The sequence below is a fragment of the Pelophylax lessonae genome (genome assembly GCF_965119305.1).
Source record: "Pelophylax lessonae genome assembly, chromosome: 7".
Taxonomy (NCBI): Eukaryota; Metazoa; Chordata; class Amphibia; order Anura; family Ranidae; genus Pelophylax; species Pelophylax lessonae.
The window spans coordinates 23,963,301-23,988,324 of NC_138774.1; the positions used below are offsets into that span (position 1 = coordinate 23,963,301).

The 25,024-nt window shown below is 42.9% G+C and overlaps 1 protein-coding gene across 1 annotated transcript in view; it reads right to left on the minus strand.

The window, feature by feature from the left end:
* The window catches only part of DIAPH2 (diaphanous related formin 2), a 1,824,032-nt gene that overhangs the window by 1,249,511 nt on the left and 549,497 nt on the right, over positions 1 to 25,024 (minus strand). The window contains exons 11-13 of the mRNA XM_082263377.1: positions 21,711 to 21,821; positions 14,655 to 14,773; positions 8,102 to 8,218 (exon numbers count right to left, since the gene is read on the minus strand). Of these exons, the coding sequence (XP_082119503.1) occupies positions 8,102 to 8,218; positions 14,655 to 14,773; positions 21,711 to 21,821 (347 nt within the window). The remainder of the gene's footprint in view (positions 1 to 8,101; positions 8,219 to 14,654; positions 14,774 to 21,710; positions 21,822 to 25,024) is intronic.

Consider the following 25,024-nt stretch of genomic DNA (forward strand, 5'->3'; position numbering starts at 1 on the left):
GTTTAATAAACTGACATCTATTATGGATCGCTGCCTGCTGATTCTCCTTTGACACCATATTGCCATTCCTATGCGCTGTCCATTTTTGGTGCTCAATTTCTTTGGATCTTTTCTACTTACCAGAAAGATCGCCAAGTAAATCTATATTGATCTGCTCATGGTCTGCTCATGGTGCTCAGGTGCAGCTCAGTTTGTCTGAAGTGTTTCACACTGGTCCAACAGTAGTGTGGCGTATCTGGATTTTGCAAAGGCATTTGATACAGTTCCCCACTAACGTTTACTGTTCAAACTAAGGTACGTTGCTATGGACCATAGGGTAAATACCTGGATTGAAAACTTGCTTCAGAGTCCAAGGGATGGTGATAAATGGGGAGCACTCGGAATGGTATGGTGTGGAAAGTGGGGTCCTCCAAGGATCTGTCCTGGGACCAATCCTGTTTAATTTATTCATATATGGTCTAGAGCAGAGATGGTAAACCTTGGCACCTCAGATGTTTTGGAACTATATTTCCCATGATGCTTATGCACAGTTCATGTTAAAAACAGGGGTTCGGTTTGCACACATTTGCAAATAAATGCGTAAGCTGCAGAGGCTGCGACAAGGCACCCCAGTATTATCTGAAGTCCGACTCTATACATTTGGAGAGCCTCCATAATAGGAGCACACACTGTATATAATAATGGATAGCGAACCTAGGCCAGTGATGGCCAACCTTGGCACTCCAGAACTACATTTCCCATGATGCTCATGCACTCTGCAGTGTAGTTGAGCATCATGGGAAATGTAGTTCCAAAACATCTGGGGTGCCAAGTTTCACTGATCTAGAGGATGGGATAAACAGCTCAATCTCAGTATTTGCGGATGATACTAAATTAAGCAGGGCAATAACTTCTACGCAGGATAGATAGATGGAAACCTTACAAGAAGACCTGAACAGAATAATGGGATGGGCATCTACGTACATGGCAGATGAGGTTTAATGTTGGAAAATGTAAGGTAATGCATTTGGGTGCCAGAAATACGAACGCAAGTTACTCGCTAGGGGGAGAACCTCTGGGGGAATCTAAGATGGAAAAGGACCTGGGGGTCCTAGTAGGCGACAAACTCAACAATGGCATACAATACCAAACTGCTGCAAGCAAAGCCAACAGAATACTGGCATTTTTAAATGACAGTTATTTTCACGGATGCCAACTGTCCCTGAATTACGGGGACAGTCTTGCATCTTTGACCTCAGTCCCGATAATGTTGCGTCCTGGACAAAGTCCCAGGGTCACAGGGTCACCCTTATGTAGCACCCTCATAGATAGGCATTAGGTTAAAAGCATTGTTAAGCTCCATCTGCTTATCAGGGGAGCCTGATCTGTTCGTTATGCCTGTTGCATGTGTTCAGGTGTGAGTCACTTGGTCTGAGGGAGTGTCCCCACTGTATCCAATAGGGGAGCATGTTGGACAGTGGAGGAAACCTGGCCAGTGGCAAACAGGCTTTTGTGGCAGTCCCAGTGGGAGGGCACCACTGCAGTGCATCCTTGGATTGACCATAAAAGCCAAGGGCACATGTGACAGGGCATCTTTGGTGGGAAGCAGAGGCTGACGGCTGTCTCTCCTTCTGTCTGAGGAAGGTGGTCGCTGGCAGTCGGCCTAGTGAGCCAAGTGTGGGGCTGAGCCTGGAGGATCCTGGAAAGCTGACGGTGGAGCTGCTGGCAGAGTCATCTGGGAAAAACAGTGTCCGTGAGCACCAGGGGGCTTGCCAAGGGGTCTGCCCAGGAATGGGGACCACTCCAGAGAAGTCAGAGAATAGAAGGTCAGCTTCAGACAGTTAGCAAAAGAAAAGGGGGTGCCAAATATAACCCTGAAGAGTAAAGGGTAAAGGGGGTGCCAAGCGGGGCCCTGAAGAGTAATTCACTATACAGTTTGCTTATCTAGTACTTCACTACAGTGGCAAGGTGAAGCAGCAGCCTTTGAGGCACTCAACATAGCTAGAAGTCCTCAAGTTGTGCATAGTTCATCCAGTTGGAGTATCCCACTCATCCCTTCTCCCATCCCAAGTTCTAAAATAAAAACAACAAAAACCAAATCCCCTGGACTGTTTCCTGACTGAGCCAAACACTTAAAGCACTAAGGATTGATAAGTTGTTGCTATGGGTAACCCAGTGGAATCCGTTTCAAGCAGCTCCCAAGGGAGTAGTGTAGCTCCCAAGGGAGTAGTGCTACACTTATTTTTAGTTAATATGCATGCATTACGGAGATGGGATTCAACGCAATTTTTGTTTTGGGGTTTTCTACGTTTTATCAGTTGTGTACTTAGCTGTTTGTATGAAGTTGCCCTTTAAGAGCGCCTTCCTCATTCCACGGCTTCATGTCTTACTGACACGCTTATAAATATTGATGCAATTTATATGAGAGATACTTGACATCCATTTCATGCTTATCACATTGCTGTCAATAGCGTTCTTCAATGTCATTATAAAGCCAAGGTGATTTTTTTTTCATTTTCTTTATTTACGTTAACAAAATTGATGTAAAAAAACAACAGTACGACCTATTGATTTCCCGGCACGTGACACCGCGGCCTTCGGGTAAAAAATAAAATAAAATACGCAGCGGGAATTGTGAGCCTTGATGAACACAATGCATTGCAAATTCAATCTTCATGTCATATATGCAAAGAAAAACAAGCCGGAAAAAACAGCAATAAAGATTGCGACCAATCCAGAGAGTACAAACGTGTTAACAGATGCACTGGTAATGGAGGAAGATGTTAAAAAGTTAGCTACACTTTTTTCTCTTCTTTTTAAATTTGGGTTAGAGTGGAGGAGGGATTGATCCTCTGTCATGTTTTTATTGCCCTTGAAGAGATTTATCATTTCCTGCCCTGTTGCAGTGGCGGCTGGTGTATACAGGGCGCAGGGGCGCTGCCCCCCCTATCCATGCGCCCGGCCCCCTAATCTAAATGCGGGGCACCGGTCACATGGAGTTCAATGTTTTTTGTTTTTTTTTAACCATGTGATTAGCCAAAGGCTCTCACAGGCTAAAAAAAAAAAGGGTGGGCTCGGGGCGCAGAGCAGTGCGCCCGAGCCCACCCAGTTGTGTGACAAAAATTAATGAAAATGTGCTATTGTCACACGGATCCTCCTCCTGGCCAATCAGGAAGCAGGTTTTGAGACCCATTTCCCAATTGGCCGAAAGGAGAAGCCATGCCATTGGGCATGGAGGAGGAGGAGGGAGGAGACGCAGAAGACAGGGGGAAGAAGCCAGGCAGGGGGAGTGAGGGGGGGTCCTGTTCTGTCTCGCTGTGGTCCAGGGGGGGGTACGGTGTGCTTCTGGAGAGTCAATTGATGCTGGCTGCTGGGAGATTTGTTACTGGGGAGGCTTGTTATCATTACCAAATTCCATACAAATTACTTAGCACTACAAAATGATACTTGGCTCTATATTCTCTAAAAGGGGCTGTACAGGGAGCTGGGTAGGGGTGGAACCAAGGGCCGGTGCTCAGAGGTGGATGGGGTCAGGACCAAGGGTCATTGTTTCAAGGCGGGTAGGGGGCGGAGACACCTATTGACTTAAAAGGGGGGAGTTCCTGCACCTATTCTCAGAGAAAAAAAAGCCCTGGTGCTCTGCATTCAGTTAGTACTGAAGACAGGACAATATGGTTTGTTGCAGGCTGGCAAGTTGAGCTGGGAATTTTTATTTGTTTTCTGTTTAAAATGCGTTGCCCTTTCATGTGCTTCTTGCAGCTAAGGCCAGTTATAGGTTGGAAAGTTGCAGTTTATTTGTAGCATTGGGTATTTGGTGACACCATTGCTGCCATTGTGCTATTTGCTGGGTGTTTATTGCGCCTTTGTGCCTTTAAGGGGGACTGGCCTACCTAGGTTCGCTTGCCCCCTATCTATCCATTATTATATACAGTATGTGCTCCTATTATGGAGGCTCTCCAAATTTATAGAGTTGGGACTTCAGATAATACTGGGGTGCCTTTTCGCAGCCTCTGCAGCTTACACATGTATTTGCAAATGTGTGCAAACTAAACCCCTGTTTTTAACATGAACTGTAAGACAGGACAATTTGGTTTGTTGCAGGCTGGCTGGTAAGTGAGCTGAGAATTTTTCTTTGTTTTTGTTTGACATGCGTCACCCTTCCACGTTCTCCTTGCTGCAAAGGCCAGTTATAGGTTGGGGCAGATGCCGTTTGGTTATGTATTCAATTAGTAGCCTGGCATTCAGCTACAAACTCAAGAAAAGGGAATTTTTTTTTATACCATCTGTACTCTAATTCTAGCATTTCAGAAACACAGCAAACATTCTGTCATAGGTAATGACATTCTTCTTGTGTTTGGGAACGCTGAAGGTAAGTAATATAAATGGCCTTTGTTTTCTCTTGTTCTTCGGATTATTTAACCTTGTAAAGTGGAAAATAACTAACTATTACATTCAAAAGCCATTTCGATGAAAATACTGTATATGGGTTACAAATTATGTTGAATTACTCTGAGAATGCAAGGGTCTCAACTATAACCAATTTTCAAGTCTAACTGAAATGGTTTCGCCTATTCAAAATTACCTAATGACTGACATTAAAGCTGAAGTTGATTCCACCAATACCAAATTACCCTTCCTTGGTTCCTTCCTCTCCCTCATCAACATACTAATTCAATTTTTAAAAAAAAAAACTTCCCTTTTCAATGCATACCTTATTATCATACTTATTTTTTAGACTCAGTGATGTCAATGCTGTGTCCTGGGCCATATTCGAGGATAGTTACATACAGTAGTAGTTGAGGTGGAATAAAGACAATAGTCCATCCAGTTCAACCTATGTAGGTGTGTGTGGGCGTAATCATCTCTCATACCCCTGAAATGTTTTGATCTTGGAGATGTACGTCCAAGAGTCTTTTAAAAGTAGCCATACTCCCTGCAGTTACCACCATTTGTGGAAGCGAGTTCCACAATCTTATTGCCCTTACTGTAAAAAAAACCCTTGTGTAGCCTGAGGGATAATTGCTTCTCCTCTAATCGCATTGAATGGACTCGTGTTCTCTTGCACTCCTTGTGACTGAATAGGTTGTTTTTTTTCTATGCTGAGATCACCGTTGAGGTATTTGTAAATCGCTATCATGTCCCCTCTCAGGCGTCTCTTCTCTAGGGAGAATAAATCGAGTGTTTGTAAACGCTCCTTATAATTTAGGTCCTCCAATCCCCTAATTAGCTTAGTTGCCCTTCTTTGGACTCTTTCCAGTACCAGCACATCCTTTCTGAGGATTGGCGACCAGAACTGGACAGAATACTCCAGGTGTTTCCGGACTAGAGTTTTATAAAGGATCACATCAATCTAATTTGAGTTACTGCACATGAGTGGGAGGCCTTCCCATATTTAGTGGAGTTGCCTTGGTGGGACCTACCCCTTACACTGGTGCCATGGGCAGTATATGCAAATTTAGAGGTAGGGTCTTGATGGAACCAAACCATAAAGTGGGAGTAATTTGGCCAACTGGAAAGTGGGAAGACAAAATGTGGACCATAGGAAGGGTTACCAGTGTGTCAGGATCCAGGACCATAATGTTGGCAATTATTCCAATGGGGTGTCCTGCATCAGAGAAGGTTTTGAAGGCTTCCATGATGGTCCCCCTACCCAGTCTCCAGGGGACTGAAGACCTTGACAGCCTCAATGATGATGTCAATGAGCATTATGGGCAACTATGAGTAAGGCCTTTATAGGCTGAAACCCATTAGTGTTGGTTCTGTTTGGAACATGTGTGCTCCTTGGACTAGATCAGTGGTTCTCAAATCCGGTCCTCGGGACCCACCAACAGGCCAGGTTTGCAAGATAACTAAATTACATCACAGGTGATCTCATTTGCTTCTCAGTGATTGCAGTATTCTAGTCTGCATCCCCCAAGGTAATACTTAAAATCTGGCCTGTTAGTGGGTCCCGAGGACCGGATTTGAGAACCACTGGACTAGATAAAGAAAAATGTTATTCATCCTTGCCTGGTTGCCATTTACATGGAAGGCATCATGGGCAATACCTGCATATTTAGAGGTAGGGTCGTCATAGGTCTTTGCGTTGCTTCAGTGGACTGAAGACCTTGGTGGCTTCTAGTTTTTTAATTTGCAGCAGTGCGTGAAAACAAAACACCTAAGTGTACATAAAAAGTGCATGTGAAAAACACACAAAAAGTGCACTTAAGGGTGTTTCTCGTGTCCACCCCCCTAAAGGAGTAGGACATTACCCTGACCCCCTGGGGTGCGAGGCTCCTGACACAGGCAAAGCTCCACTTGGTCCACCTAGCCAAAAGGCCTGAAAGAGGTCCCTCTCCTCATGGTCAGCTGAAACTGACCAACGAGTACTAGTTGAGAGGTTCCCCCTAAGAGATACCACCCAGTTCAGGGGAGGAAGGTATTTTGTGGCCACTCATCCTTACCCTACAATAAGGGGAAGGCCCGAGGAACCACACCCTCCATCCTTGTGAGAAAAAAAAACACAAATAAAAGTGCAAAGACCTTGGCTACCCCTATGATGAGGTTAATGAACATCATGGGCAATACCTGCAATTGAAGAGACAAGAACTCACTGCTCAAGGTGGTGTAATTGCCTGATGACTCACACCGATGCATGCCCCGGCTCGCCTCCGTGAAAACTTGATAAAGGAAAAGGAATTGGCAGCACTCCAGGTTGAGTCAAAATCCAGATTTATTGACTGGACATCCAAATATGACAATCGTGGCAAGGTAGACGCGTTTCACACACTGACTGTGTGTTTAATCATTACTGATTAAGCACACAGTCAGTGTGTGAAACGATCTACCTTGTCACGATTGTAATATTTTGATGTCCAGTCAATAAATCTGGATTTTGGCAATACCTGCATATTTAGAGGCAGGGTCTTTGCAATCCAGGGAGATCATGGCTGGTGGAGAGGAGGGCTCTAATGGCACTTTTCCACTCCAAGTACCAGCTCGGCTCCACTCAGCCCTGCTTAGCCCTGCTTGGCTCTGTTTGGTTTTCCACTGCATGGTACCGCATGGTACGGTGTTGAAACGGTTCGGTACGGTTTGGTACGGTTTGCTTTTCCACTAAAGTAAAGTGGGTGGGATAACAACAATTCTCTGACCAATCAGTGGCTAGTAGTGACAAACAGTCAAGGCTGCATGCAAAGGATTGTGGGATATGGTACCGGTACGGCCCTCTTGGAACCACAACTGAGGTGGTACTGTTTAAGCGAGCCGTACCGTTCGGTTCCATGTAGTGGAAAAGCGCCGCCGTACCGTACCGAACCGTTCCAACACCGTACCATGCGGTACCATGCAGTGGAAAAGCGCAAAAGCGAGCTGAACCTTTTGGTTCCATGCAGTGGAAAAGCGCCTTAAGATGCTGTACATAGCTTCCCAAAAACATCACAGCACCCTGCCTCAGTTCTGCTCTTGAGAGCCCACAGTCCTGAGGCAAAGAGTGGGCTCTTGGGATGAATTATGCAAAAGTTAAAATGTCTTGATGGGTGGATGTCAGTCTGTAGGTGTAGGTGCAGACCACCCGAGGTAACAGCCATATGTGATATTGATCCTCCATGATTGAAAGTACTGAACTAAAGTGAGTGGTAGGAATGGGCCTGGGACAGTCAAATTGGGGAAGAAATGGCTAGATAATGCTGGATGTCCTCCAGCCAGGAAATGAAATGGGCTCTGTCTGACTTACTGCAGCTTCTAATGCACAATGTGAGAATTCACAGTGTGCAGTAAATCAGAGAAAGCAATTTCAGTCCAAGAGAGGAGCCGGTACATCTGAGTGAGACTGAAGGGAAGGCCGGAGTTCCATTTTATGTCCACCTCCTAGCCCTCTTTATTTTTAATATTCTCCCATGTAGGATATATTTCAGGAAATAAATAATACATTTTGCCACTGTGGGTATTGTGTTGACATTCCTTTTATATCTGTTGTGTTTCTGCCTATCTTATTGTCACACAGCAGTTCTGTTATCTCCATAATGTCCCCTTTTCGCTCGCACAATAACCAAGGACACCTAGGAAGGAGCTTTGTTTTGTCACATGCCTATTATGTGCCCGGACAAAGGATGAGAAGGCGGGGAGATTTAACAATCCTCACCTGATGTAATAGTCGTTGCGGATCAGAAGGAAGTGCTGCAGGATGGAGAGGAGGTACGGCTCCGAAGCGGTGTCCTTCAGCATATTGTACAGGAGATGATAGACTTCATTGATATCGGTGCAAGGAGTCAAGGAAAAGAGGCACGCAAATGAGATGTAAATGGGTTTTATACAATAACATATGCTTCCTACCCGCCAAAGCAAGACAAAAGAAAGTAGAGTAACAGCTTCTCTTAGAGCACAATTATAGGAAAGCATCTAAATACATAGCTGAAATGCATATATACCTTCAAAAAAACATTTTTAATTGTGCTCATCCACTTTTGCGCTTCCATCATCGTCAGATGGCAAAGCTTGGTCTCTGACCTCGCTTTTGAAGCAATTTAGCCTGGTCAAGGACCTGTGATTGGATAGTAATGGAGCAGATGCTCACAGATGAGGTCATCCATGTTCTCTGCTCCCAAGTTCTATGAGTCAGCACTAAGCTATGTGGTAGAGTTGGAATGGCTGACAAGCAGGATACTGTATTATGGTTCGTTTTTATAAAGGGTGGTTGAGATGTCTTTTACCAAACACATTTTTCATTTATACCTATTTAGATTGCACATGGATCTTTTATTTCTACCTAAATTTCTGCATTAAAGAGTCAGCTCAAAATAGTGATATTTTGGACCAGCCTCTCTCACCCTTTTTTTTCCCCCCAGATGAACCTCTGAAACAATGTTCAGGTCTTGGCAACCCTTGCTCGAACCAATGCACTGGAAGACAGTGGGAAGAAATCTCTTACATTGGTGGCCATTGGGAGAAATGCAATCCCCCCCCTCCCCCCATTGTTGGTCAGTGAGAAGAATGCACCTTACATTGGTGGCCAATAAGATAATTGCTTCTTACATTGGTGGTCACTGATCAGTGGGAAACATACCCCTTGCAGTAGTGGTCAGTGGGAAACATGCCCCTTGCATTGATGGTCAGTGGGAATAATGCTCTTAACATTGATGGTCAATGGGAAGAATGCTCCTTACATTGGTGGTCAATAGGAAAAATGCCCCTTATATTTTTAACCAATGGGAAAAATACTCTTTACATTGGTGGTCAACATGAAAAATGTTCCTTATATTGGTGGCCAGTGGGAAGAATGCTCTTTTCATTAGTGGTCAATGGGAAACATGCCCCTTGCATTAATGGTCAGTGGGAATAATTCTCCTAACATTGGTAGTCAATGGGAAGAATGCTCCTTATGTTGGTGGCCAGTAGGAAAAATGCCCCTTATATTTGTAACCAGTGGGAAGAATGCTCTTTACATTGGTGGTCAACAAGAAAAATGCTCCTTATATTGATAGTCAGTAGAAAGAATGCTCCTTACATTGGTGGCTAGTGGGAAAGATGCTCCTTACCTTGCTGATCTGTGGTAAAATGATTCCTACCATTGATGGTGGGTGGGAAAAATATTCCTTACATTGATGGTCAGGGGGAAGAATGTCCCGTACAATGGTAGCCAGGGAGAAGAATGCTCCTTCCATTTGTGGCCATCGGTAAACCCTTACGGTAGTTGTCAGAAAGATATTTGGTGTCATGCAGCTGGCTCTACCAAGTGCCGCTGGCCTTGGAACTATGCAGTGTGCCTGCATAGTTCCAAGGTCAGCCACAGCTCAAGGAACCTCTAGCAACCTCTGGATGAACCCTAATTTAGAATAGCTGTTTTTTAACAAAGGTGGAATATGACTATGTTAGCCACCTACAGGCTTCTTATGGCTTTTGTGGTCGCAGGCTCTGATCCTGTGCACCATGTAGTTGTGGTTGATCCCACTAACCTTGAAGTAGCTTTTGTTTAGCCCTCACTACACTTTCAATGAGCAGAGATGTGAGGGACTTAGGAAGAAAACATGTTACATTGACATGTATGCATCCTTGTATCTAATGAGCTGCAGCAACATCTTAGGCCTATCTTTAAAGTGAAGCTGCCATGTCCACTAAAGAGCATGAATTAAAGCGGAGTTCCGGCCTATTTTGCAACGTTAGTGATTCCTGGAGTGTTCGCTATGCTGATCAACAATTGGGCATTCTAAATTTTTTTCGGGGGTCCCTTATCTTATTTTCAGGGCATTTTTGATTGTACTTCCTCCTTCTCCTCCCTCTGTGGCCACGACCACCGACATCACTTCCGCCTTTGCATTGCATCCTGGGAGCTGTTTGTCATCACTCCCAGGAGGCTGGAAACTCCCAGAATACTCCCTGGAATCAGGAAGAAGGACACAGCAGATTACACTGCGGCTTCAGATGCCCACATCCAAGATGGCCGCGCCAGACAGCATTTTTAAAAGTAAGATTTTGACTAAAATCCAATAATGTACACCTTGTAAGTATGAGAATAGCGGTTCTGTAAAGGGTGATGGATTAGTATTATAGGGGTATTTATAGGGGTAGTTAAAAAAGGTATTTGAGGCAGGAACTGTGCTTTAACCATACCGGCCTATAAGCTTCTGCATTTTCCTAAATCAGCATCTTTGGGACTAAGAAATGCCCAGATCTTTAGCTCAGGCTGTGTAAAGGCCATCAGCTTCTCTGTAACTTAATATGCAGCCTCGCTGCCTTCAGGCCCCATTCATTCAGCATGGCAATACAAGAAGACCCTCAGTGGCAAAGTTATGGTATTTGGCAGCTGAATTCCAGGAGCTTGCAGTGTACTAATGATGGCGGACGTGACCGGTTCACTTTAAGTCACCCATTTTTTTTTTTCTGAGCATTGAGAATTTTGGATCTTACAGCAGTAAAACAATAGCACCTGTTTGCCATTTTCTTTATCCTAATGCAACAGAAATATTTATTGAAAACCAGGTGAAGCTTTGCCTTCAAATGCTCTACATTGTGAGATCAGCGACAAATCTATTGCCAGGATTACCTGGGCCACCCTTGTCTACATACTGCAGATGCGATAGCGCCTCACTCCCTATTCATTAAGCCAAAGTGGATAACGCTGCGGCTTTACTTCCTATCCCCGTTTTCCCACTGTGCCGGGCGGCTGCGAGCACAATGTAAAGTTGTGGATGTATTTTCATGCATAGTCTGATCCACACTTATCAGCTCTTCCTGTTGACACAGACAGGATACAATCTAAATTGATTTCTTTCTCAGCTGTGTGTCCGCCTGTGATGGCGTTGTTTAGATTATTCCGCGTGCTGGGTTTTTGTTTTCTGATTTTCATAGAAGAGACTTCATTCGGTTGTGAAAACAACTGTTTACTCAGAGAATTTGCAGCCTGGCTCATCTCTTCCCACCGCCCATGGTAAGGGATTACTTCTAATGCTGTATTTATAGAAGGTTACATTGTATACTGAACTGCAATTCAGATCATGGGGAAGAGGAAAAGCTGAGGTCAGATGTGGGCGGATTAGAGAGAAAAGGCCCCCAAAAGGGCTCCCAAGTACATCCGGTTGTCCATTGTAAGTGTAAAGAGCAGTGCTTTGGAGCTATGAAAAATCCCTTTCTTGGGCAATAGTGACCCAATGTTGATAAATAAAATGTTCTATTTTGGACTTTATGGTGTGCTGGTGACATTTAGAATTTTTTTACTTTTTGATAATACTATCCATGTGGTTTACCATGGCACCCATTTGTTTGGGGTTTAATGCTGTAAAGAGTGCACTGGTCTGGATAATACTACTGTAGCAGAATGGACACTGAGAGTGTGGTTTGTGTTGAAAGAGTGAGGGACTCTTTCACTTGGGACCATCATATTTCTGAGCAGTGTCCCTCAGGAGATGTGTGGGGATGTATTGCAGATTGCTAGAATATGGCAGAAGTGTTTCATAGACCCATGCCAGTGGGGTGGGGTTTGTTATTGTTGAATACCTGCATTCCATTGTCCTATTGTTCCTGTCTGGCTAGAGTAAGGTTATTATGGGATGTGTAGGTTTGTGTGTGGAATGGCTAGAAGAGGGAGGGGATTTCCCAGATTGTAGATCTCTTGTGTTTGTGTTTTGAATAAACTGATTATTTCTAGTTGACTCCCAGAACTGTGTGTCGTCCAGTTACTGGGGGGGATTTTGCCTTGGATATTTTAGTACTTCCTCAGCTTCAAGGATTATGCAGCGGAGATACTTAGGCTGGGTATTGGAGCTCTGTTACAACTACTGCTATAATACGACTAGGCACTAAAAAGGTTAATCTAGGATTCCAAGAACAACTATAATGGGAAGTTTGACTCCGAAAATTAGGACACCAATTTTTTGCAATCTTGAATAACACCCTGACACTTGGAACTTTAAAAATACCAATGCTGAAATAATAGGGAGACCTGGAACAATGAGACACTGACACTTGGGGGTCCTAGAACAATGGAACAATGATGCTAGGAAGTCCTAGATAAATGACAATGGGAAGGCCCAGAACAATGATACCCTGACACTAAAGGGTTCCAGACAAAAGACCCTTGGGGGTTCCATAACAATGTAGCACTGATGTTAAAGGATTTCAGAATAATGACCCCAGGAGGTCCCATTACAATAACACTCTGACACAAAAATTTCCTAGAGCAATGACTTAAGGCGGCAATACAGGGATCAAAATTCAGCCGGTTTAGCGGGGACTTGCTGAATTTTGATCCATGTATGGGCAGGCTGGATGTACCAAAGTCGATCCATCGATCAACTTGGGTACAACCAGACTGTCAGATATTTGGGTTGCGATTACTGTTGGCAGCTATAGCTGCTAGCTGTAATCATTGTGTTCTGCTAGCCGGGAAGGCTCCCCTTTCCCCCCCGGCAGAATAAAATAGCGCTGTGGGAGGCATTCAAGTGTTTTTTTCTCACCCATGGTGCAAGGGAAATACATTTGAATCATCTATGGGCTTCCTTAATAAGAATAAAGTGGAACTCCTGGCTATTCCTATGCCTAAACCTGCTCCCAACCCCTTCCAAATCCTTTTCTAACTACCTTGTGAAAAAAAGATGCCTATACTTGCCCTATTTTGAGGGTGCTTTGGCCCAGTCACATGATCAGCTCCCAGCTGTGGCTTTAGGGCAGAGGAAGGACAGCCGACAACCCATTTAGGGATCCTAGAAAAATGATACAATGGCACTCGGGGTCCTAGCATGACGACACACAGACACTTGGGGTTATAAAATAATGACACACTGATACATGGGGCCTGGAACAATGACACACAGGCACTCAGAGTCCTAGAATAAGAACACATTGACACTTGCAATCCTAGAACAAGGCCACACTGATAACCTTGGCCCTAGAATAATGACATACTGACACTTGGGGGTCCTGGGATAATGGCACACTGACACTTTGGGTCCTAGAACAATGGCAAATGGCACTCCGGGTCCTATAATAGGTACACATTGACACTTGGGGGTTTATTAACTAAATCTGGAAAGTGCAAAATCGGGTGCAGCTGTGCATGGTAGCCAATCAGCTTCTAACTTCAGCTTGTTCAATAAAGCTTGGCCAAAAAAAAAAAAACTGGAAGCTGATTTCTATGCAGAGCTTCACCAGATTTTGCACTCTCCAGTTTTAGTAAATCAACCCTTTGAGGTCCTACAATAATGGCATAATGACACTCCAGGTCCTAGAATATTGACCTACTGACACATGGGTCCAAGAATAATGGCATACTTACAATACAACATCTATATATAAAGTAAGTCCCACATGAACTGTCACTACTGGGATGGGGGTGTGTGTTTTCCAGCTGGTCAATTTTTAGTTTGCACCCTATGGCCATCACATTGCCATTAGTTTTTCAATACCAGTCATGGATGGGAGCAGGTTGGGGGAGGACTGGGCCATCTCCATGCTCAGCTGTTTCCCATCCATCCATCAGCATTCATGTACTTCCATGTTGGAGACACTCAGGAGACACTCAGAGAAGGTAGTGTTAGGTAGTGTTAGGACTGCAGGATACACAGGGTGCCATGGAGTGGCCTGCAGCTTATACATGGGTTTGCAAATGTGTGTTAACTAAACCCCTGTTTTTAACCTATTATGTTAGACAGGTATATTTGGTTTGTTAGCAGACTGGTGGGTAAGTATAGCAAACTAAGGGCCAGTTGGTTTCCACATACACACACACCTTCTATAATCCCCCTTTTCTCTTCAGTTTTGTTATACACCGGGATGGAGACGCTGAGCAGTGCTCGCCAGTGTCTCATCTAAAGTCCCAATATTGCCCAAATTGTATATGAACTGTCACAGGAGATCCTTTCATGATATATCCCTCTCTATAGGTTTGTTCTCTGTGGGTTGATCTCATAGTGTTCTGTCTGTCCTAGTATCTTCTCAGACCTGCAGCTATCAGTCCCACCAACCACCAAAGCAGATAAATCAGTTATTACGTTATTTACAAGTGCATTGGGCAGTTACCTGATAATCATTCGATCATACCATTATCTTTTTTCCCTTCAAATAATAAAAGTTTATAATTTGTTTTTACAGCGTCTTTTGGTTATTTAAAGCTTCCCAAGATGAACGGCTGACCCGTGCGTCTCAGACAAAAATGGATCACAAAACAAATATACGACACAGGTAAAATGTTATGAGAAGGATATTCCATCTCAGCCCGAATGTCCCTGAGGCGATGGGAGAGCTCCAGCAGGTCATCTTCTCTATTCTCATCAAACACTTTTAGCTGAATATCAAGCTCATCATTCTCCTTTTCTTTTAGGTGCTGAAAAAGAAGGTATAAGAAAATATCAAGAACAAGGATAAATCACAAAGTCAGAGATTTGACATGAAAAGTGAAAGAAAGAAAGAGAGAGAGAGAGAAAGAGAAGAGAGAGAGAGAGAGAGAGAAAAGAGAGAGAGAAGAGAGAGAGGGAGAGGGTGAAGGAATGAGAGAGAAATAGAGAGGGACAGAAAGAGAGAGACAGGGGGAAAGAGATAAAGAAAAAAAAGAGAAAGAGAGAAAGGAAGAAAAAAAAAAGAGACAGAGAGAAAGAGAGAAAGAGAGAAAGAAAGAGAGAAAGAAAGAGAGAAAGAGAGAAAGAAAGAAAGAAAGAGAGAAAGAGAGAAAGAGAGAAAGAAAGAGAGAAAGAGAGAAAGAGAGAAAGAGAGAAAGAGAGAAAGAGAGAAAGAGAGAAAGAGAGAAAGAGAGAAAGAGAGAAAGAGAGAAAAAGAGAAAAGAGAGGAAAGAGAGAAAGAAAGAAAGAAAGAAAGAAAAAGAAAGAAAGAACAGAAAAAAGAAAGAAAGAAAAAGAGAAGAAAGAAAGAAAGAAAGAAAGAAAGATGAGAGAGAAAAAGAAAGAGAAAGAGAGAAAGAAAGAGAGAAAGAAAGCGAGAAAGAAAGCGAGAAAGAAAGAAAGAAAGTTGGAAAAAAAAAGAAAGAAAGAAAGACGGAAGGAGAGAGGACGGAAAGAGAGAGACGGAAAGAGAGAGAAAGAGGAAAGAGAGAACGAGAGAGAGAGAGAATGAGAGAGAGAGAGAGAGAACGAGAGAGAGTGAGAGAGAGAGAAAGAAAGAGAGAGACAGGGGAAAGAGATAAAGAAAAAAAAGAGAAAGAAAGAAAAAAAAGAGGAAAGAGAGAAAGAGAGAGAAAGAGAGAGAAAGAGAGAAAGAGAGAAAGAAAGAAAGAAAGAAAGAAAGAGAGGGAGAGGGAGAGAGAGAGAAAGAAAGAAAGAGAGAGAGAGAAAGAAAGAAAAAGAAAGAAAGAGAAAGAAAAAGAAAGAAAGAGAAAGAAAGAGAAAGAAAGAGAAGAAAGAAAGAAAGAAAGAGAAAGAGAAAGTTGTTGAAAAAAAAGAAAGAAAGAAAGGACGAAAGGAAGAGACGGAAAGAGAGAGAAAGAGGAGAGAGAACGAGAGAGAGAAAAGAGAGAGAGAGAGAGAGAGAGAGAGAGAGAGAGAGAGAAAGAAAGAAAGAAAGAAAGAAAGAAAGAAAGAAAGAAAGAAAGAAAGAAAGAAAGAAAGGAAAGAAAGAGAAAGAAAGAAAGAAAGAAGAAAGAAAAAGAAAGAAAGAAAGAAAGAAAGAAAGAAGGAAGGAAGGAACGGGAGAGAGAGAAAGGGATGGGGTGGATGGAATAAGATCAGATAGATAGATAGATAGAAATAGATAGATAGATAGATAGATAGATAGATAGATAGATAACGTGGGGGTGGGGGTGGAAGAAACTAGTGACAGATTGGAAGCAGTCATAGATAGTAATGGTAGAAATATCAGTATTATATAAGATGTTCAGCCTCAACAAAAGGACTAAAAGTCCAACATACAGATGAAAGCTTGAACAGCACAATCCAGATTCTTAATAAAAGAATGAAGTTCATTAAGTCTCGCACATTTTATGGCCATTAAAGATTTTACTTAGTAGCCGTTTTTAAATGTCCCTTTATAAATTATACAGGAGATTCGGAAACTAAGTTATGCCTCTAATTTTTGTCTTCACAAGTAATACCCTAAACGGATACATTGATGACGTTCTGTTACTCTTGCAGTCTTCTGCAATTTTTCCACCTTTTTTTTTTTTTTTTTTTCTCACTCTTAATACTATAATTAAATAGTTGGATGTTTGGAGTATTCGGTTATTTGCATATACATGTGCTGCCAGTCAAACGTCCATCACAGTGAAGAATGATGTAACCCACATTCCTAACGCTCGTCATTGTTTTTAAAATGTGATTCAATTATTTATGGATTAATTAAAGGATGTTCCTTTTCACAACATTTTCTGCCATGCCGCAAAAATTATACAACTGATTTAACTGCCGTATAATACACTAAAACAGGACGAAATGGAAGAGGGTTAAAGGGGTACTCTTGTCAAAATAAAATATTGGGCGTTAAAGTGACTCTAAATTTTATTCTAGCCACTACTAAAGAATTTTTAAACCCTAAAAAAAAAAATAGCAAAAAATAATCTGTTGATCTGATGGGGACACCAAAGTAAGGGGGGACTCTGATGTAAGGGTGACTCTAATGGGAACCTTGATGGGGGACTTATTCTTTCACAAAAGCTTATTTTTACAGCCCTTTAACATTTCTAAAATATATGATGTATATCTACAGAGAGGGGGAAAAATGCAGGTAGTTTGGCCTTATATAAAAAAAAAAAAAAAAAAAAGAAAAGAATCTCATTTTACAGCCAGAACTCAGCAGGCCACCTGAGAGTTTAAAAAAAGAAAAAAGCCGACACCAGGCATTCTACATGAGTGAAACTGTATGTGACACGGAACACATTTAACATAAATATATCCCCAAGTTATTCAATTAAGGAAACAGACCATTTTATGGTCAACTCAATTCAAATTGTCTCCTCGGCACACACTGCTGGAAACAATAATGTTAAAGAGAATGTGCAGTGAACTTGGAGAGGGGCGCCGTGAACGTCACAGCTGGGATCTGACCCGGGGCTGTCAAACGTCTTTGCCATGCATCCGCTCGAATAAGCTTTAATTCTTCCCTTGAGCATTGGTCCACCAAAAAAACGAGGATCACAGTAAGGAAAGGGCTATTTTAATACTTCTTTAAAGCTGAATTAGTTTACTGCAAGGTGACAAGAGAAGGGGGTGACATAATTCGCCATCTAGGAGGTATCTAGTCTGGATAGCCAAGGCTGCACCATTATTATACAGAAGTGCTACAATGTAGGTTAGAGTGACTCTGAAGGTTCTGCCCTCTGGTACAAGGTTAAAGATTAAAGTGAATCTTTATCCCAACCTTTTTATTTTGGGTAGAGTAATGCCTCGTACTCACGCGTCGATAGTTGGCCGTGAATTTTCGGCCAACGTCCGATCGGCCGATTTTCGGCTTGTTAGTATGATGCTTCCGACAACCGACTCCGGCTTTTCGGCCGAAAAAAAAATCTGGTGTGCAGACTATAAAATTTTTGTTGGCCGTCACCACAACGGCCGATTTTCCGTCAGTCAGTACAGATTTCGGCAGGCAAAAATCTGATGAGCAAGACTGGGCATGCTCAGAGATTAAAAAACACACGGAAAGTAAACCAGCACATGACATCACTTCTGAAGTAGATTTTTGTTGGCCGAGAAAATTCGTGTGCAGTCTAGAGCACATTTCAACCAACACAACAACACTGGACAAAAGTCGGCCGATCGGTCGGCCGATAATCGTTGCGTGTGTACGAGGCTTAAGAAAGGGCTCAAATTCCATTCTGTTGTTTAAATATGATCTATGTCCCTGCAGAAGGAAGCATGATGAAAAATCCAAAATCTGAAGCTGTCAATGGGGACACCTATTCTGATGACCAATGGATCTCCTTTCATTTTCCATTGTGTGCCTGAAAACAAAGGGAAATCTCAACAGGACAAAGACAGTAAAAAAAAAAAAAAAAAAAGCTAGACGGGGGTTTTAACCATCCTCGCCTCTTCCCATGTCGCTGCTGGGGAAGCGTGATAAATCCAAAATCTGACATCTGTCCCAAAAAAAAAAAAAATAGGAAAGGGAAATCTTCCAACAGGGAAACCTATTCCGATGACCAATGGATTTCCTCCCATGTCCCTGCTGGAGAAGCATGATGATAAATCCAAAATCTGATATCTGTCCCAAAAAAAAATAGGAAAGGGAAATCTTCCAACAGGGAAACCTATTCCGATGACCAATGGATTTCCTCCGATGTCCCTGCTGGGGGAAGCATGATAATAAATGCAAAATCTGACATCTGTCCCAAAAACAAAATAGGAAAGGGAAACCTATTCCGATGACCAATGGATTCCCTCCCATGTCCCTGCTGGGGGAAGCATGATGATAAATCCAAAATCTGATATCTGTCCCCCCAAAAAAAATAAAAACCAGGAAAGGAAAATCTTCCAACAGGGAAACCTATTCCCATGACCAATGGATTTCCTCCCATGTCCCTGCTGGGGAAGCATAATGATAAATACAAAATCTGAGAGCTTAGCTGCCCCAAGAAAAAAAAACGAAAGGGACATTTTCCATTGGGGGACACCTATTCTGGTGACCAATGGATTTCCTTTCATTTCCCATTGTGCCTCTGAAAACAAAGGGAAATTTCAACAGGACAGAGAAAGTAAAAAACAAAAAACAAGCTAGACTAGATGGTGGATTTAACCATCCTCACCTCTTCCCATGTCCCTGCTGGGGAAGCATGATGATAAATCCAAAATCTGACATCTGTCCCAAAAAAAAAAAAAAAAAAAATAGGAAAGGGAAATCTTCCAACAGGGAAACCTATTCCAATGACCAATGGATTTCCTCCCATGTCCCTGCTGGGGGAAGCATGATGATAAATCCAAAATCTGACAGCTGGGCGGCCCCAAGAAAAAAAAAGGAAAGGGACATTTTCCATTGGGGGGGACACCTATTCCAGTGACCAAAGGATTTCCTCACATTTCCCATTGTGCCTCTGAAAACAAAGGGAAATTTCAACAGGACAAAGAAAGTAAAAAACAAGCTACATGGTGGTTTTAACCATCCTCACCTCTTCCCATGTCCCTGTTGGGGAAGCATGGTGATAAATCCAAAATCTGACATCTGTCCCAAAAAAAAAAAAAAATAGGAAAGGAAAATCTTCCAACAGGGAAAACTATTCCAATGACCAATGGATTTCCTCATATTTCCTATCATGTCTTTGGATATTAAGGGAAATCGCCACTGGACATAGACAGCAAAAAAACAAAAACACACAAGACGTTGGTTTTACCAACCCCACCTCTTCCCAAGCAGAAAAAATGTGCTCTCTGGTACAAGGTTAAAGGTCAAAGTGGATCTCTAGCTAAAATGTTTTGTTTTGGAAAGGGTAAGGAAAGGTGTTTAGTTATGATCCATGTCCCTGCTGAGAGAAAACAATTGATAAATCCAAGATCTGAAAATTGTCCAAGGAAAAAAAGGTAAATCTTCCAAAGGGGACATCTATTCCAATGACCAATGGATTTCCTCTCATTTCCCATTGTACCTTTGAAAACGAAGGGGAAACTCAACAGGATAAGGACAGTAAAATCAAAAAACAAGATGAACAGTGATTTTAACCACCCCCATCTCTTCCAATGTCCCTGCTGGGAGAAGCATGATGATAAATCCAAAACCTGACATCTGTCCCAAAAAAAAAAAAAATAGGAAAGGAAAATCTTCCAACAGGGAAACCTATTCCAATGACCAATGGATTTCCTCTCATTTCCCATTATGTCTTTGGATATGAAGGGAAATTGCCACTGGACAAAGACAGTAAAAAAAAAAAAAAAAACACACAAGATGTTGGTTTTACCAACCCCACCTCTTCCCAAGCAGAAAAAAGTTGCTCTCTGGTACAAGGTTAAAGGTCAAAGTGGATCTCTAGCTAAAATGTTTTGGTTTGGAAAGGGTAAGGAAAGGTATTTAGTTATGATCCATGTCCGTGCTGGGAGAACATAACTGATAAATCCAAGATCTGAAAACTGTCCCAGGAAACAAAGGGAAATCTTCCAAAGGGGACATCTATTCCAATGACCAATGGATTTCCTCTCATTTCCCATTGTGCCTTTGAAAACGAAGGAGAAACTCAACAAGCTAAGGACAGTAAAATCCAAAAACAAGCTAGACAGTGATTTTAACCACCCCCACCTCTTCCCATGTCCCTGCTGGGGGAAGCATGATGATAAATCCAAAATCTGGGCTGCCCCGAGAAAAAAAAGGAAAGAGATATTTTCCATTGGGGGACACCTATTCTAGTGACCAAAGGATTTCCTCTCATTTCCCATTGTGCCTCTGGAAACAAAGGGAAATCTCAACAGGACAAATACAGTAAAAAAAAAAAAAACAAGCTAGACGGTAATTTTAACCATCCTCACCTCTTCCAATGTCCCTGCTGGGGAAGCATGATAAATCCAAAATCTGACATCTGTCCCAAAAAAAAAATAGGAAAGGGAAATCTTCCAACAGGGTAATGTATTCCGATGATCAATAGATTTCCTCTAATTTCCCATTGTGCCTTTGGAAATTAAGGGAAATTGCCACTGGGCAAAGACAGTAAAAAACAAAAACGTGCAAGACGTTGGTTTTAACCGTCCCCACCTCTTCCCAAGCAGAAAAAAGTTGCTCTCTGGTACAAGGGTAAATGTCAATTGGGGGTCACCTATTCTGGTGACCAATAAATGTATTCTTATTTCCCATTGTGCCTCTGGAAACAAAGGGAAATCTCAACAGGACAGACAGTAAAAAACAAAAAAAAAAAAAGCTATACGGTGGATTTAACAAATCCCACTTTTTCCCAAAGCAGTAAAAATTTTGCTCTCTGGTTAAAGGTCAAAGCGTAACTCTACCTATAACTATTTGTTCTGGATAGGGCAAGGAAAGGTTAAAATCCCAGCCAAGTGTTGGATGATGATAAATCCAAAATCGGACAGCTGTCCCAAGAAAAAAAAAAAAAAAAAAGATAAAGGGCAATCTTCCAATAGGGACACCTATTTTGACGGCCAATGGATTTCCTCTCATTTTTTGTTGTGCCAAAGTGAAGGGAAATCTCCTCAATAAGACACGGAACGTAAAAACCATAAAAAGCTAGACAATGGGTTTAACCTTCACCACCTCTTCCCCCCCCCCAAAAAAAAAAGTTTTCCCTCTGGTACACTTTAAAGTTATTTCCGATTTAATTAAGAAGACATTTCCCGTGTTTGTACTAGTATGTGAAGAGCGGCTCGATAACGAGGAGGGCTTCAACTTACAGGTAAGATTTGCTTTAACCCGCATCTTAAGAATTCATTCCTCAGATGTATCCTGAAGTCCAGATCGTCCGGAGAGGTCAGGAGGGCGTTTATGAACTGCATACAAGACACCTGTGGAGGGAAGTTTAGAGGAAGAAAATCAATAAAAAGCAACAATGTGAAAAATGAACAAAAAACAGCAACATAAAAAGCTGAACCGGCCGCAACAAAGGTCCAGAAACCAATTTGTTTTTTCCAAAGAATTATTGCCAACAATATTAAATCACAGTCACACTTAGGCGATCCAGAGAACTGGACAGAAATGCACATTTCTGCCAGCGTTTTCATAAATGCCGCAAAGCGAACAACACACTTGTGGCGCCATTATTTCCTAATGGCACCCCAAATGTAGGTAGCTGTCCTGCGTTTTGTTGTGCATTTGTCACGTGCAAAAACGCAGAATTCAAAAAGTGCTTGGCTCAATGTCCTGTTCCCCACAAGGTCCACCTGGGCGGTAACATTGTGGGGTAAAACTGTATAAAAGAGCAGCTGCACCAATAAACATGGAGTTCTACTTCACCTTCAGTCTAGAGTCCTGTCTCTTATTGGGGAATCTGCTACAAGGGATTGCTATGCTCTTCATACTCCCTTGAATAATCACTAAGCTCTTGTTCCTGTTCCTGCTTCACTCTCTAGGGAAAGAGAGGCTCACCCACTGGAACCTGGAGCCTTGTCGTAGGTCCAGGGTGGGTAGGAGTTGGCGAGACCCCAACCAAACTGTGGCAGTTAGTGGGGTCTATGGTGGTTATGGTGTCTGGTGGAGTGCTTGGAGTGGTTGGAGCTATCGGGAAGCACTAGAGGCATTCATCAATGAAGGTACCCAGTAGGGGTGCCAGTTGATCCGTTACATTACCAGATCTATAGGGGATCCAGCACATGTGCATAGATTCTACTAAGATCTTTACCAGGTCTATAGGGGATCGAGCACATTTACAGATATTCTACTGAGGTCTTTACCAGGTCTATAGGGGATCCAGCACATGTGCAGAGATTCTACTGAGGTCTTTACCAAGTCTATAGGGGATCCAGCACATATGCAGAAACACCATGGGGGTCTGCCCTGTCCCATAGACCTGGCAAAGACCCCTGCAGTGTATCTCTGCATCTCGATTCAAGATGGTGGCACTGGAGAAATGCAATGGGGGGGTTGCCTGTAAACAGTTGATAAACAGGGAGTTCCTGTTTATCAACTGTTTAGTATCATATTTAGCTCACAAACTAATGTATTAGACATAGATGTGTGCAGCCTATTGCATTAAGGTGTGCACCCCAAAGTGCAAACATACAAGCCCGTGTTTGTGTGTGTATGTATATGTCAGTAGGGCAGAGATGGGGATAAGTAGAGCAGTGCATGGTGTCAGTATGGCAGTGGACTTTGTTAGTAGGGCAGAGGACGAGGTCAGTAGAGCAGTATTTTTTTTTTTTTATTATTTGAGCAGTGGATGGTATAAGTATTTGTTTTTTTTTGTTATTTTGATTTTTTTTTTTACCATTTTATTTACTTTTTTTTTTTAGCAACCCTGTTGGGGGGCTTTAGAGAAATATCAGGGGTCTAAACAGGTCCCTGATGTCTCACCTTTTGAGACAGAGCCTTAGCTGCCGAAAAAAGGAAGGAGCTGGTAAATTACTGGTTCCTGCTTCACTCTCCATCCTAAAACATCCCCGGCAGCAGCCTGCAGAAGAGGGGGTGAAGGTGGCAGCACTTCGGGGGGGGGGGAGGGGTTACCAGGGGACCACACAAGGGGCCCAGGCAGCAGAGAAGGTAGGAGGACAAGAGGGGCAGCATTTACTAACTAATCCCTGTATTTTATTCCTGCAGCTGCTGAATGCCGACGGGGGCTGGGGGGGGGGGGGGTAGAGGAAAAGCAGGCTTTCAGCCACTGCAGGAGGAAAATGGAGGGGATCAGTTCCAGTATATACTGCTCCTGCCACCCCACCTGTCCAGGTGTAAAACCAAATGTGACAGGAAGGCCACATGGGCCCCCATGGAGCATTGGTGGGGTTGCCACTGCGACCCCTGAAGCTACGTAAGTGCACATGTGGCACATATGTTGTGCCCAGGCACACCCAATGCACCCAGTTCACACACCTCTTAGATTTTTTGTTCAGGGCCTCTATACATATCTGCAATGTTGTAAAGCGCACATTGCAGCGTCACACATGACATGGGTTGCAGTGCTATCCATTTTGAATGGTTCCCCAACTCCCCAACACAATACCTGGCAATGCACAGAGTTTTGTATCATGTCCAATATTTGGCAAGTTTAGGGGAAATGACAGCCTATTAATTTCAGGGTGCTACCATGATGCAGTGGCAGCCCAATATTTTCAGGGGGCTACTTTAACATAACGTTAACACACTAAAAAAAATTAACTAGCCCCTTAGCTTTTCTTCCTTAAAAGTATTCCACATCTTTGACCGTTCGTAGACAGTTTTACAGACAATGTTTAACGTCTTCAAAAACTCATCACAAGTATCAGCTGTGGGGAAAAAAAATTAATTAGCTGTGAATTTGATTATAGCTTCAGCGCCGGCAGAGAGTGGAAACAGTGAATTAAATCTAACAAGTATTATTAATATCAGGAATAATTTTACAGTAACATTTTGTGTAAGTAGCTGTTGAAAATTGAGAATCCTCTGCGCTGGGATACGGGAGATACAATAGGTCGTATAATAAGTGTATTCTGTAACAAACAAAAGATCTTTTGTTCCAGGAACTGAGACTTGTTTCTGTAATTTGGTAACTCTAGACAGTATCTGAGTCTTCTTCATTTGTGTATGCATGTATTCATTACTTCGCTTCCGGAGTTGATGAAGTTAAAATATCACATCACCCCAAGGCAATATTTTAAACATAGGTGGAACATGGGGGCAGGGGAGGACTGGGCCAGGGGGCAGGGGGACAATTGCCCCCCAGGCCGCTCTGATGTCCCATAAAAAGGCTGCTCTGCTTCTGCCACGGACATGTCTAAAGGATTCCTTGTGAAGAGAAGTAAAAAGTCCCCACCGCTGACCTACTGAGTGCGGGATGAAGACAGAACACAGCCCCCCCCCCCCCCAGCATGGATGGTGTAAACTGTGTCTAAGCAGAGGTCGGTTCTATGCCCCACTGGAGACTCTCCTTCCCTTGTGACCCCCCCCCCCCCGACAAAGCTGCCCCAGCTCCCCTCCAACCCTCCCTGGTAGCCAGGTCAGGAAACCCATATTCAGCCAGTGAGTAGAGCGACATTCACGCTGACCCCCTACTTAAAGGCTAGGTTCCAACGTGAACCTT